The sequence below is a fragment of the Pan paniscus genome, chromosome 1 (assembly GCF_029289425.2).
Source record: "Pan paniscus chromosome 1, NHGRI_mPanPan1-v2.0_pri, whole genome shotgun sequence".
NCBI classification, from domain to species: Eukaryota; Metazoa; Chordata; class Mammalia; order Primates; family Hominidae; genus Pan; species Pan paniscus.
Window position 1 is genome coordinate 2537552 of NC_073249.2, and position 15548 is coordinate 2553099.

The 15548-nt window shown below is 39.1% G+C and overlaps 1 protein-coding gene across 3 annotated transcripts in view; it reads right to left on the bottom strand.

Annotated features, from left to right (window-relative positions):
• CNST (consortin, connexin sorting protein) overlaps positions 1-15548 on the bottom strand; it is a 107962-nt gene that overhangs the window by 79710 nt on the left and 12704 nt on the right. For all 3 annotated transcript variants that reach the window (XM_024929066.4, XM_034950189.3, XM_014343655.5), the window contains exon 2: positions 2861-3290. In XM_024929066.4, the coding sequence (XP_024784834.1) occupies positions 2861-3239 (379 nt within the window). In that variant the 5' untranslated portion in view covers positions 3240-3290. The remainder of the gene's footprint in view (positions 1-2860; positions 3291-15548) is intronic.

Consider the following 15548-nt stretch of genomic DNA (forward strand, 5'->3'; position numbering starts at 1 on the left):
CCTGGCCTTTCTTACTCTCTTAAACTCACTTTATATAAGATATAGGAAATACTGTTTAAAGTAAGCTGTATAAAGACTATCCCTAGATTTTATAAATCATGTGTTTCAAATGCATTAGGGAATAGTAATTCTAAACATATCTTCTCACAGTATTATAAATACTAAATAACTTTAAATTATAAGCTGGGCCCACTGGTGTACACCTGTACTCCCAGGTACTCAAGAAGCTGAGATAAAAGGATCACTTGAACCCAGGAGTTTGAAACTAACCTGGGCGAGGTAGCATGATCCTGTCTCTAAAATAAATATAATAATAATATAATCACACCTAAGGAAAGTGGAATAAAGGCCATGGAAGGGAGGAGTAAAAGGACTCACAATCTTAAAGCTATGACTGACTCATAGGTATGCAACTAAGTATCAGTTCTTAAAGACATCACAAGATGCCTGTAATCCCAACACTTTGGGAGGCCTAGGCAGGAGGATCGCGTGAGGCCAGAAATTCAAGATCAGCCTGGGCAACAGTGCGAGATTCTTTATCTACAAAAATAAAAAGAAAAGAAAAATTAGGCATGGTAGTACACGCCTGTTGTCCCAGCTACTCCAGAGGCTGAGGTGGGAGAATCGTTTGTGCCTGGGAGGTCAAGGCTGCAGAGAGCCATGGTCACGCCACTGCACTTCAGCCTGGGTGACAGAGTGAAACCCTGTCTTGAAAATAAAATAAAATCACAAAATCAGATTGAGAGGCCTGGTGAATCTGCCCTTGAATGACAGTTATAGAATAAACTGATTTATATATACATAGTACTGTAAATATCCTCTGCTTATTAGATCTTTTAAGAAATGCTTTTGCTGGGCACGGTGGCTCACACCTTTAATCCCAGCACTTTGGGAGGCAGAGGTGGGCGGATCACGAGGTCAGGAGTTTGAGACCAGCCTGGACAACATGGTGAAACCTTGTCTCTATTAAAAATACAAAAAAATATTAGCTGGGCATGGTGGTGCACACCTGTGATCCCAGCTACTCAGGAGGCTGAGGCAGGAGAATCATCTGAGGCAGGAAAATTGCTTGAATCCAGGAGGCGGAGGTTGCAGTGAGCTGAGATTGCACCACTGCACTCCATACTGGGTGACAGAGTGAGACTCGCCTCAAAAAAAAAAAAAAAAAAAGCTTTCATATCCCTGGTTAAAAATTATTTTGAGTCTACTAAGAAAAAGATACAGGGACATGAAAAGCCAAATTATGAGTTACATTAACCAGAAAGCCAGATTATGAATTATATTAAAAAGTTTTCAAATTACTTTATTGAATAAATATGGATTTTGTAGAAACTGAAAAGTTTTGTATTTTACTTCAAATTTTAAAAATACAAATAAAAAATATGATATAGACAGATATATTTCTAATTAACCAAAGAAGAGAACAGAAGATGAAGAGACATTCTATTTAGTTCACCAGAGTCTGATGTAAAATCTGTTGGCTTGGGTAAAAAGTGGTACTACACTAAGGAATCCAGTCTAGGGCATACCAAAACTTTCTAGTCCCACGTTTCTGATAAAAAAAAATAACCAGGCCGGGCGCGGTGGCTCACGCTTGTAATCCCAGCACTTTGGGAGGCCGAGGCGGGCGGATCACGAGGTCAGGAGATCGAGACCATCCTGGCTAACACGGTGAAACCCCGTCTCTACTAAAAATACAAAAAAATTAGCCGGGCGTGGTGGCGGGCGCCTGTAGTCCCAGCTACTTGGGAGGCTGAGGCAGGAGAATGGCATGAACCCGGGAGGCGGAGCTTGCAGTGAGCCGAGATTGCGCCACTGCACTCCCGCCTGGGCCACAGAGCGAGACTCCGTCTCAAAAAAAAAAAAAAAAAAAAAAAATAACCAGAGGCTGCCTTTTCCCAAGGGGGCCCTGTGATTCAGGCCAAAAATTCCATAGCTCTAAACTTCAACTGCCAAACTGCATACCAAACAAGAAATACTCTGAATTACTTTTTAACCAAAGTGATACAGATAATTAGAACCAGATGTCTTATTCAACACTACATATTAAATTGTATATTAATATATGTTCCTGTATTTTATTTACCTGCTGAGTGAGATGGAAAGATCTATAAAGAGGTCACAGTAGCATCTAAACTCACAGGTTAGGGATCAAAGCCACAGGAATGACAGAAGGCAATTTTTAAGGTTGATATTGGTAGAAAATGGTCTAATTTATAAAGGAGGGAGAAGAGGCTGCATATATTTAAAGTACCTAATGTGAAAACATGTACAAAGGATGTCAATTTCAGCACTTTTTCTTTTCTTTTTTTTTGAGACGAAGTCTCACTCTGTAGCCAGGCTAGAGTACAGTGGCGTGATCTTGGCTCACTGCAACCTCCGCCTCCCAGGTTCAAGCGATTCTCCTGCCTCAGCCTCCAGAGTAGCTGAGATTACAGGTACGCGCCACTGCACCCAGCTCATTTTTTGTATTTTTAGTAGAGATGGGGTTTCACCATGTTGGCCAGGCTGGTCTTGAACTCCCGACCTCAGGTAATCCGCCCACCTCGGCCTCCCAAAGTGCTAATTACAGGCGTGAGCCACCGTACCCGGCCTCAGCACTGTTTATGACAGTAAAAGACTGGGAAGGGCCATAAGGAAGTGATTAAATAAATTGTGTTACACCCACACGGTGGAACAGTGTGGAGACGTATCACACTGGAATATCATGCAGTTGGATCTACTTGTGCTATGGCGGAACTAGCTCCAGAATATCGTAAGAAAAGCAGCAAGATGCAGGACAGTAAACACAGTATGGGAGGGGAAGGAGGTTTATTTTTAATTAATTAAAGAAGAAGATAAATACTATTTTAAAAAATACCTGGTGGTATCTTCTTAGCAGTCCCTTTTTTGCTTCTTGGACTTCTTTTTCCAGGTATTCTTTTGTCCTTTCCCAAGAAGGCCTGTTCATCTCTGGAGGCTTCACAAAGGGTGTTTTGCAAGTTCTCACCTGCAGCCACCTCGCAGCTCAATGTGCAGCTTTCATTATTATTGAGACTGTCCTGCTCAGACACTTGGGGCTTTCCCATCGCACTGTCACTGCTGGTCAGATGCTCATGCCCGTCCCCGTCAAGCTGATTTTCATTTTCATCTGATGCAGAAGGCAGGCAGGTCACACTCCTTTCCACGCTGTCACCAGGATGACATCCATCTTGTGGTTCTATTTGCAGATTATATGTAGGAGTATCGCTGTCATCCATTAGAGCATCCTTTGGTGAACCATTTAAAGTTACATTAAAGACCTTCCATGTCTACAATGACAAAAAGAAAAAAGCTACTTCATTTTCTAACCTTTGCAGATTCTCAGTGATCTTTGATTTTCCCCTTCTCTTAGGTTGTTTCATTGTAAATAGGGAAGAGAAGGAAATGACTTAAGTTCATTCCCTTTCACCATATGCAACCCAACCCCAAACTCAGCTAGTTCTCACGTGAATACTACAGGTGTCAAGCCTGTCTCCTCATGATGATCACCTGAGAGGCTGCCCAAATTCTATTCTAGACCATTACATCAGAATCTCTGAGGATGGAACCTAGGCAGCACTATTTTTTAAGTTCTCTAGGTAAGTCTAATGTGCATCAGGTTGGGACCACTGCCTGAATGAAATGACTAGTTAAATAGGTTATGTGCTGAAATTAGTCTCTTATGTTAATCCCTGGACACTCAGCAGACAACTGAAAGCTAGTTGTATAAGTTCTTCTCTGGCTAAACAGCAGCAATATTTGGAAATGAAAATGTTTGAAGATTTTTTAAAAAAATAACCTAGAAAAAAGTATGTGAGGGGAAGTTTAGGTAGCATATATTTATACTATCGTTTTATCTTTTATTTCCTAAAAATAAGCCCTGGAAGGTACCTTAGAGTTGTCATCAAAATCCTTTTGAACACTTAAAAAAAAAAAAAAAAAGGCCATGGTTAACTCTAGGCTACTCTTAGTGTAGAATTGGAAGAAATGCTAAATCTGCTTGAAGGATACCACTAATATTTTTAAAATTTACAAAACAGACTGCAAGCCCTTTATCAGTCATCTTTTATTTCCTCTTATTATCTACAAGTGTATTACATTTTAAGAAAAATGATAGGTATGAAAGAAATAATCCGGTAATTCTGGAAAAAAACCTCAGCGAGAGGACTTCTAAAGATTCTTCAACTTAATGAGTAGAAATGCTTAATCTTTAGAAACATGTAAAGTACAGTCTCTAAAACCATGAAAAGTACAAGATAAAATATCCACCCTATACCATTAAGGAAGGAGACCACCACTTCTCCTGCTGCCCTCCTCTCTCCCACTTTTGCCTAGTTTATAAGACAGGCGAAAAGGGAGAAAGCAAAAAGTTGGAAAGAAACAGAAGTAAGATAAATAGCCAGACCTGGCACCACCACCTGGCCCTGGTGGTTAAAAAAATAATAATAATATTAACCCCTGACCTAAACTACTTGTGTTATCTGTAAATTCCAGACATCGTATGAGGAAGCCCTGCAAAAGTTTCTGTCCTGTCAGCTGATGCATGTAGCCCCCAGTCACGTTCCCCACGCTTGCTCGATCTATCACGACCCTTTCACGTGGACCCCTTAGAGTCGTAAGCCCTTAAAAGGGCCAAGAATTTCTTTTTCAGGGAGCTTGGCTCTTAAGATGCAAGTCTGCCGAAGCTCCCACCTGAATAAAACCTCTTCCTTGTTTAATGAGGAGTTCATTAAAACTACAGAATGGGAGAAAATTTTTGCAACCTACTCATCTGACAAAGGGCTAATGTCCAGAATCTACAATGAACTCAAACAAATTTACAAGAAAAAAACAAACAACCCCATCAAAAAGTGGGCGAAGGATATGAACAGACACTTCTCAAAAGAAGACATTTATGCAGCCAAAACACACATGAAAAAATGCTCATCATCACTGGCCATCAGAGAAATGCAAATCAAAACCACAATGAGATACCATCTCACACCAGTTAGAATGGCAATCATTAAAAAGTCAGGAAACAACAGGTGCTGGAGAGGATGTGGAGAAACAGGGACACTTTTACACTGTTGGTAGGACTGTAAACTAGTCAACCATTGTGGAAGACAGTGTGGCAATTCCTCAGACATCTAGAACTAGAAATATCATTTGACCCAGCCATCCCATTACTGGGTATACACCCAAAGGATTATAAATCATGCTGCTATAAAGACACATGCATACGTATGTTTATTGCGGCACTATTCACAATAGCAAAGACTTGGAACCAACCCAAATGTCCAACAATGATAGACTGGATTAAGAAAATGTGGCACATATACACCATGGAATACTATGCATCCATAAAAAATGATGAGTTCATGTCCTTTGTAGGGACATGGATGAAGCTGGAAACCATCATTCTCAGCAAACTATCACAAGGACAAAAAACCAAACACCGCATGTTCTCACTCATAGGTGGGAACTGAACAATGAGATCACATGGACACAGGAAGGGGAACATCACACATCAGGGACTGTGGTGGGGTGGGGGGAGGGGGAGGGATAGCATTAGGAGATATACCTAATGCTAAATGACGAGTTAATGGATGCAGCACACCAACATGGCACATGTATACATATGTAACAAACCTGCACATTGTGCACATGTACCCTAAAACTTAAAGTATAATAATAATAAAATAAAATAAAACAATAATAATAATGATTCAGGGTTTCTTAGCTGACATCTTCAACTGTGAGCTCTATTCTATACCTATGCTATTCAAAATGGTAGCCACTAACCACACAGGGCTATTGAGTACCTGAAATATGAACACACACTGAGGGACTCAATTTTTCATTTTTATAAATTTTAATAAATTTAAATTTTTAAATGGACATCAATTCAGTTACTGAAAAACTCAAGTATGTTTGGAATAACTTGGGTATGTGAATGTTTTTCACCTGTACATTTTATGAAATTGAAATATAGTTCAAGCATTTCCAATGAAAATTGTGTCCAAATTAAGATGTGCTACATTTATAAAATACATACCATATTTCAATGATTTAGTATGAATAAAATCAATATAAAAGAATTTATTAATTCTACATATTGATTGTATGTTGAAATAATACTTTAGATATATTGAATAAACTATTACTAAAATTAATTTATCCCTTTGAAAATTTTTAATGTGGTTACTAGACCACAAAATTACATATATGTCTCACATATTTCTATTGGACGATGCTGCTGTCTATGACATTGCCTTGACAGTCTCACAGCAGCCAAATATGGCTCATGGTGAATCACTCCATTCTGGATTCTTCCTTGCTAATACAAGTTATGCTATAGGTATTTCCTGGATATAGATATTATTATTACTGTAATTAAACAAATGCAAATACTTGTGGAAGGAAATAGATACTATTTAAAATTAATTTTTACCTCCTTATTTCCCATATTCACAATGTAAATCACTAGATCATGCTGTTCCTTTTTTTTTGTACTTCCCCATATTCCAAATACCCCTGGCACTTCATAAAAGTTAAATAGTATTGTCATTAAAACTAGTAAAACGGCCTTTCAGTAATCATTCTAAATACTTAAATTTCTACATAATAGTACAGTACAAAAGTAAATCACATTGTTTTAACATTTCTTTAATAAAAATAAAAAATATAATTTCATAAAGATTTAGTTCTTCATTTAGCAAAAAGAAAGGCCACAGAAGAGAAAATTTATGCTATAAGGTAGGCAAGAAGGATAAAAATGTGACAAAGTTACAAGACACAAAAGGAAAAACAAGAATAAATGTGAAGATAATGATTCTAAGGGGAAAAAACATCAAATATAGATTTTCGGTTATGAAGAGAAAGCACTGTTAAAAATATGAAGAAATTAACTGAAACTATGTGACTCATATTCCGAAAAAAACCTTGGGGCAGATAAAGTGAATGAAAGGAAGCATAATTTGTTTCATATTCCTCAATCCTGCCTTTCACAATGGGGCTTGGTTCAAGATCGCTTATGTATTTACAGGGCTTTTGAGTTCAAAATCCATTACATAAATGGAAATGACAGGTCAAAAGCCTCATTGTGGGTATACCCAAGCAGTATGAAGATAAAGAGTCATCTCTCTTCTCTTTTCCGTCTCTTATGCACAGATATACACAAGTTTTACTTAAATAAACAAGAGAAGTAAACACATCCAAATTGTGCTTATTTGGTTTTAAATACCTCTTTGTTGTAAAAATGTACTGCAATCATACTTTTAAGCCACAACCAACAGAATCTAAGACTTGAAAATACTTTGGTTCAGACTATAGCCACCTCTTTTAAAACAAAAATCATGTTTACTGCCTGTATCAACTATATATCCTCATGGAAACTGTCTTATACTTTACTCATTAAATAGACACATAAAACTATACATTGTTTTAAAATGTCAATTCTTGAAAATACAATGGCAAAAGCAAATAATTTATTAGAACCTTCTTTTAAGATGCCTGACAAAATAGCTTGCATTATCTGAATAAAATGCTGAGACTAGTCGGGCACAGTGGTGTGCCTGTAGTGTCAGCTACTCAAGAGGCTGAGGTGAGAAGCTTGCTTCAGCCTGGGAGTTCCAGACCGGCCTGCGCAACATAGCAAGACTCCATCTCTTTAACAGTTATTGAAGATTTACTAAGTATCAGTGTTTTAAGTTTGTTACATATATATAATTTAATCCTTATAAGTCCTATAAAGTAGTTCTAAAATTATTTCCATTTTTTATAGAAGTAAACAGCAATAGAAAGATTAAACGCATAGGCCTCAGTCACGCTGCTATTATGTGGCAAAGCCAGGATTCAATTTAGAATCTGATTCCAGAGCCTGTATCCTTAACCACTATAATCATTTTTAAATTACTTTTAAAAACCAGCTGTTTTCAGGTGTATATGTTGTAAATACCAAATTGCTACTTTAAGGAGGCCACAAAATGAACAATTTCCAATATCTTGAGATGTTTTCCAAATATGTACAATGTAGAAAAATAGGTTACACAGCAAATAAAACTCACCAATAAGACTCTTTATTTGCTGCATTCCTTTAATGTTATGAGTTCATTTCTTCAGGTTTATATGTTGGGCTATATAACCACCCCATTAGAAATTATCATAAGATATCTGACATTCATCTTTGTGCATTTAGAAAAATTTTTACCAGGCAGGCCACAGATACTTACTGAACCAACATCACGTTAAAAAAGAGGGACTAACATGCAAGAGTCTCCAAACTTTGGTGGTGTACTTATATTTATATATTTATATATCTCAGATATAGCTAAGATATATATGAGATACATAAGATATAGCTTGCATATATATCTTATATATAGATATATATAAAAGATATGTTATATATTTGAAATATCTTTGATATATATCTTTTATATATCTATGTATCTTATTTATCTCATATAAAGTTGATATAGATGAGATACATAAGATAGAGCTTGTATATGTATCATATATAGAAATATATCAAAGCTATATAGCTTTATATATAATATATATCAGATATAATAAAAGGTATATATTATATATACTATATAATAAAGATACATATCAAAGATATACCATATATCTTTGCTTATAAGCATACTATCAGTAATATATATACACACATATATACACACATACACACACACACACACACACACACACACATATATATATCTCTCCCCCTCTCCCCCAAGACATGGTCTCACTTTGTACCCCAGGCTGGAGTGCAGTGGCAAGGTCATAGCTCATTGCAGCCTTGAACTCCTGGGCTCAAGCAATCCTCCCACCTTAGCCTCCCAAATAGCTGGGACTACAGGTGCATGCCATCACATCCAGCTAATTTTTAAATTTTTTGTAGAAACAGAGTCTCACTATGTTGCCCAGGCTGGTCTCAAACTCTTGGCCTCAAGTGATCCTGCCACCTCAGCCTCCCAAAGTGCCAGGATTACAGATGTATGCCACCACGCCCAGCGTAGGCAAAGAAACTGATCGTGAGTATACCCACTGTAGGTATATCTGTTCATAAATCATATGCACTTATGCTGTATACATATATAGTGTGTGTGTGCGTGTGTGTGTGTGTGTGTATATATATATATATATATATACATTTTTTTTTTTTTGAGACAGAGTCTCTGTTGCCCAGGCTGGAATGCAGTGGTGTGATCTTGGCTCACTGCAACCTCTGCCTCCCGATTCAAGTGATTCTGCCGCCTCAGCCACCTGAGTAGCTGGGATTACAGGCATGCACCACCACGCCTGGCTAATTTTTGTATTTTTAGTAGAGGCAGGGTTTCGCCATGTTGGACAGGCTGATCTCGAACTCCTGACCTCAAGTGATTTGCCCGCCTCGGCCTCCCAAAGTGCTGGGATTACAGATGTGAGCCAGCACCTGGCTCTGTCATTTTAAACATGTGCAAAAACAAACATAAGAAAGCTTGTACTTCTGGCAAGGGCAGACTGGCTCATTTCAGACAAACCCCTCCTGCTGATCACTAGAAAAGCTGGCAGAAAGCTTCAGTTTGGAAGCCGGAAAAGCTGAGCAGAGTGTTGAGCAGGCTCACAGAGCTGGACGAAAAACCAGAGTTTGAGGTCTTCCAAGAAGAGGGGACCACAGGCCTTGCGGTGGGACCTAAAAGTGATACTCCCCAGAAGAAAAGGCAAGCCTGAAATAGATCAGTGCTCACAGGGACTAAGGCCCAGCAGAATCAATCATCTAATCTCTGGTTGAATTAAGGTGGTCTGTTCTAACCTGTTGCCTGCCAGAAACTAAAGTCAATCCTCTCTGCAAGAAAAATCCAGCAAAGGCTGAAACTATTTCCACAACTTTTCATATGTAATATTCAGTATATAATCCAAAACAACCAGGCATACAAGAGATCACGTCTTGATTTAAAAAAGAAAACTGGGGGAAAAAAACAGCAGAAACAGACTCATAGGAGATCCATATACTGGAGGCGGGGAGGGAGTGGTATGTTGGGAGCAAGGAGTTGGGGAGCATATAGAAGGTTTAAAATAGCCAGTGTGGGAAACTGAACAGTAACTGTCCTGGCAGCTGTGGAGGACTGCAGGGCTGCCGGGACGGTCTACTGAGATGAGTTCCACTACACACTCCGTCTCCATTCGACTTGGTTTCATACACTGTCTTCAAATCAATCTCATCATGCAGATCATCCACAATCTGGCTAAAAGAATCCTGTACCTTAATCTTCCACTTGAGTACAAAGTATCAATAAGACTGATACCTACGCTGGAATTTTTTTCATCATAATGGAAAGACCAGGTTTCTGCAGTCTATCTCGACACCAATTTTCATTTGTGCTCCCTCTTTATTCTTGACTGCACCGCCATTCTTCCCACTTTATGTGGACATCTGAATGCATTTTTTGAAACTCTTGCCCCTGGTTTATTTCACTTAAAGAAAATTAATTCTTAAAATGTTGACTTATATAAGTGAATTTGAAATTTCATATTTCTTAGCGATTTCAGATTCTTCTAACATAGATACATCACTGAATTCTTATACCTATACAAGAAAGCCAACGTATGTGGCTGGGCATGGTGGCTCAGCACTCTGCGAGGATCGCTTGAGACCAGGGATTTAAGACCAGCCTGGGTCTTGAAGCGAGACCCCATCTCTACAGACACTCTAAAATATTAGGTGAGCTTGGTGGCGTGTGCCTGTGGTCCTAGCTACTCAGGAAGCTGCGGCGGGAGGATTGCTTGAGCCCAGCAGTTCAAGGCAGCAGTGAGCTATGACCATCCCTTCACTCCAGCCTGGGAAACACAGCAAGACCTTGCCTCTTAAAAAGAAAAAAAAAGTACAGTTACAGGCAAATTCACATATATTTTCTTCTGCCATCCTCATTGTCTACTTTTTCTTATCTTGAAAAATTATGATATAATGTTGCCCTTTGAATGGGAACACGATGCTCCTGCCCCACATTCAGAGGAACACTGGTTTTAAACTGCTTATGCAATACAAGTGCTAATTCTTTGTCTTACCCAGTGCTCTTTTTAACCAAAAGCCAGTTGGCCAGCATTCAAGGTTACTATGAGGACATGAAACAAAGCAAATAAGCCTCCACATGAGACTGAACTCTGATCTCAGAGGTTGAGTGCTTTAACTAAACTTCACCAGCCTTCAGGGTAATCAATTTTGAGTGTCTACAACAAACAAGATCCACATACTAAATACAATGAGGCAAGAGAGAGACAGATGAGACACAACGTGCCCTGAGGACTATATATTCTAAAAGTAGCTAATAAAAATACAAGAGCTGATACTCTAGCAGGTAATGAATTATACGCTATGTCTATAAACCCTGCCCTAACATTCCTCTTCTCTCAAAAAAACTTTGCTACAAAGAAGAATGTGATCAATGACAGGCAATTTCTTTGAGAGTCAGAGGAATGAAGGTTACTTTTACTGTGGAAAGGTGTAATGCGTGAATATTTGAGAATATCCAATTCCATTACAGAAAATCAAAGATACAAATAAAAGAGATGAAAATAAGTGCAGAGCAAACAGCGTGAGAAGATAGACACAGAGAAAGTAAACAGGGCATCTGTATGGTAAACACAGGAAGGAATGAAAGGACTCATAACCACCAAATATTCACAAGACCAGAGGAGACACAAAATACTCATGAAGGTACTGATATTCATGAGGTATTAAATCAGCCAATCCAATTGGTAGTATCCATTTCTATACCTACATGCCCCCCTGCCCAAGAAACACAGATGAAATCCACAGCTGCTCATCACGCTAACGGGCGTTTCTCAGACAGGGCGAATGAGTGCTGGCCCCAGGCACCTTCAATCTGCTGAGCTGCCTTGTTCATCTTCAGCCATGGTCTGGAGGAAATGTTGATATAGCAGATAACACTGGACAAGAGGACATTGTAACCCAGCTCTGAGATGGTGTGTTCCCTCCATTCTACTCATACCTGAGGTGCATGGAGAGGTAATCTCAAGAGAAGAAATAAACAGGACCAAATAAAAAGGTGAGGAAGTACAGAATGAACAGCGAATAGTTAGACTTTGGAATAAGAGTGCTGAAGTAAAGTAGTGAGTGACGAGCCTGATAAACGGAGGCGGGGCCAGAGCCCAATACAGGAATTTAGACCAGCGCTTTTCAGACTATCTGTTGTGAAAGACCATCTTTTTTTCCCCTAGTGGGCCATGAACCAATTACTAGGGGGTAAAGGGGAGAAGGATACAAAACGTAAGCCCGGCCAGGCTCAGTGGCTTATGCCTGTAATTCCAGCTACTAGGGAGGCTGAGGCAGGAAAATCACTTGAACCTGGGAGGCGGAGGTTGCAGGGAGCCGGGATCACACCACTGCACTCCAGGCTGGGAGACAGGGACTCCACCTCAAAAAAAAAAAAAAAAGCATGGAGGTGGAGTTCACAGTTTGCAGGACTGAGTAGATGTGGAAGGTAAAAGACAGTTATGAACCCACCTCCAGGTACAGGTCACTCTATGCTGATAACTGTCAGTAACAGATGGTGAGAGATAGAATACAGTGGGAGAAGGCAGAGGAAAGAAAAACAGCAACAGCAAAGTCGTGTTTAACTTCGTTTTTTGATTTGTGTGAAGGGCCAGTAAATCTGATAACTCTTAGCATATGGATCTGAAAAATTTCATCTTGCTAAATATAAGGAGTACATACATATAAGGTTATTAACAACTGCGTACTTGACTTATATGAAAGTTTACAACCATCTTTTAAACTGTAATGAAAAGACACTTCTATTTAAAAAACCCCCCAGTTAAAGGATATTATATTATACTGGATACCATTAAATTAATTAGATATAATACATATTGCAAAAATACTTTTGCCTATGATATTAGCAGATATCTCATAAAATTTTGCCTATAAAACATTTTTCATTTCTCCCTACAGAATCCAGCTCAGACATATGAATAAAAAATAATATAAACCAAGTACTAACGGGCTGCTGGTAAAGGGCATCTCCTAAGCTACTAACGTTTCTTCAAAGCCACAAAGAACACTTTATCAGCTATTTACTTATATTGCTTTTGTGAAAGTTTATAAGAAATGGAAAATGTAAAATGCAATGTCCTCTAGAACACATTAGGAGTTTGCAGCTGTAATGGAATGTTTTTAAGCAACCATGTGCTTTACAAGGACCCAGACTACGTTTCTAAAAGATTGGGATGGGCCGGGTGTGATGGCTCACGCCTGGAATCCCAGCACTTTGGGAGGCCAAGGCGGGCGGATCACCCGAGCTCAGGAGTTCGGGACCAGCCTGACCAACATGGAGAAACCCTGTCTCTACTAAAAATACAAAATTAGCCAGGCGTGGAGGCGCATGCCTGTAATCCCAGCTACTCGGGAGGCTGAGGCAGGAGAATTGCTTGAACCCGGGAGACAGGTTGCAGTGAGCCAAGATTGCGCCATTGCACTCCAGCCTGGGCAACAAAAGCAAAACTCCGTCTCAAAAAAAAAGATTGGTATGGGTAGAAAAAATACAGCACGGAGACACTGATGAAGTTTCATCCAATGTGGCTGTTACCATATCCATGTATGGGAATGGTTAAAGAAGAAAAGCATACAATTGCAATGAAAATACAGGACAGAAATAGCAGCTAAAGACAGAAGATTATTACTCAAGGAAGTATCAGGATGTGAGTGGATATTTCGATGAATTACGTTTTTTTTACATGCTATAAAGAAACCTTCAGGCTGGGCGTGGTGGCGCATGCCTGTAATCCCAGCACTTTGGGAAGCCGAGGTGGGGAGATCACTTGAGGTCAGGAGCTCAAGACCAGCCTGGCCAACATGGTGAAATCCCGTCTACTGAAAATACAAAAATTAGCCGGGCGTGGTGGCATGCGCCTGTAATCCCAGTTACTCAGGAAGCTGAGGTGGGGCAATCGCTTGAACCCTGGGGGCAGAGGTTGCAGTGAGCTAAGATCATGATACTGCACTCTAGCCTGGGCAACAGAGTGAGACTGTCTCAGAAAAAAAGAAAAAAAAAGAAACCTTCAGAAAGACACCAATGTTCTCAAAATTAAATCCCCATAAAATATGCTGAATCTTTAAAAGATAATTCAATTCGCATCAGCAATACAGAAGGGAGTAAAGAGATAGCTCCTTTTTGCATGAAGCCAACCAAATATTTGAAGGTCTGCTATGAACAAAGTACCGTGGAAGTTAATAGAATCCATTTAGAAAGAAACGTGTCTGAAAATTCTGCTTCCAGTCCTCCTGAATAAGTCTTCTAATCAGAGAAGTGCAATTTCATAACTGTTCTTACCTTTCTCTCTGGTCTTTAAGGTATATTAAAAAAATATATATATTGGTAAATGGCAAAATAATGTCCAACTGTCTGTAATGAAATGATTAGGGATTATTTTTAGAATTTACTCAAAAAAGAGTACAGTATTTCATGCATTCATTTAATTTCTGACCACAAATACTTTAAATGCTACCTAACCCTTAATATTTATATGTCCAGAATGAAATCTACATACGGTTCTCAAAAAAAGGTACAAGAGATTATTTATTTTAAAAAAATCTAAGGAAAGCATCAATAAAAGAGAAAACTGGTAATGTTACATCTTAATTTTTTAATCTTAGAAATTTAGTACAGTTTATTACCACTTTCAAGAAGATAAGCCCCGTCATTCGTAAGTACCAGAAGTTCCTTTTCAAAACAAGAACTAAGACTAGAGATAAGACAGAGCAGTAAGAAAGGAAGCTCTAATTTTGGAGTCATTCCCTTCTCAGTGCAAATACAGTTTTCTGATACTCGCCAGCTGTGAAATCTTAGTCAAATTAGTTCAACTCTATGAGCCTTTGTTTCTTTGCTGTAAGAATAAAATGAGACAATTCATGGGAAACTGCTAAAGTCATCCATAAAGATACATTAAGAACATCCTTGTAAATAGTCTCCAGATGTCAACCGCTAGAAATTTTGTTTTATTTACTCTGCTGAGGACTCTGTGTGATTTTTATTTTTATTTATTTGAGACAGAGTCTCACTCTGTCGCCCAGGCTGGAGTGCAGTGGGGCAATCTTGGCTCACTGCAACCTCCGCCTCCCAGGTTCTAGTGATTCTCCTGCCTCAGCCTCCCAAGTAGCTGGAATTACAGGTGCCCACCATTTTTGCATTTTTAGAAGAGATGGAGTTTTACCATGTTTCCTGGGCTGGTCTTGAACTCCTGGGCTCAAGTGATCGTCCTGTTTTGGCCTCCCAAAGTGTTGGGATTACAGGTGTGAGCCACCTAGCCCAGCTACTGGCTATTTGTGAATCATGAATTTTCTAGTGATAGCAAGATGCATAGCACTAAGAGTTCAATAATCACATTTGTTGTCATCACTGAAACAGCATTGCTCCTTGGGAGGAAGAGCTTATAATAAGCTAGTGAAAAGCACACATGCAGCACCTAATGGGCAACAAGGCAGAATGAATAAATACTTAACAGAAACAGGAAAGAGAAAAAGCTGACCAGGGATCTGCAAAGTCACAGGATGATAAATGGAC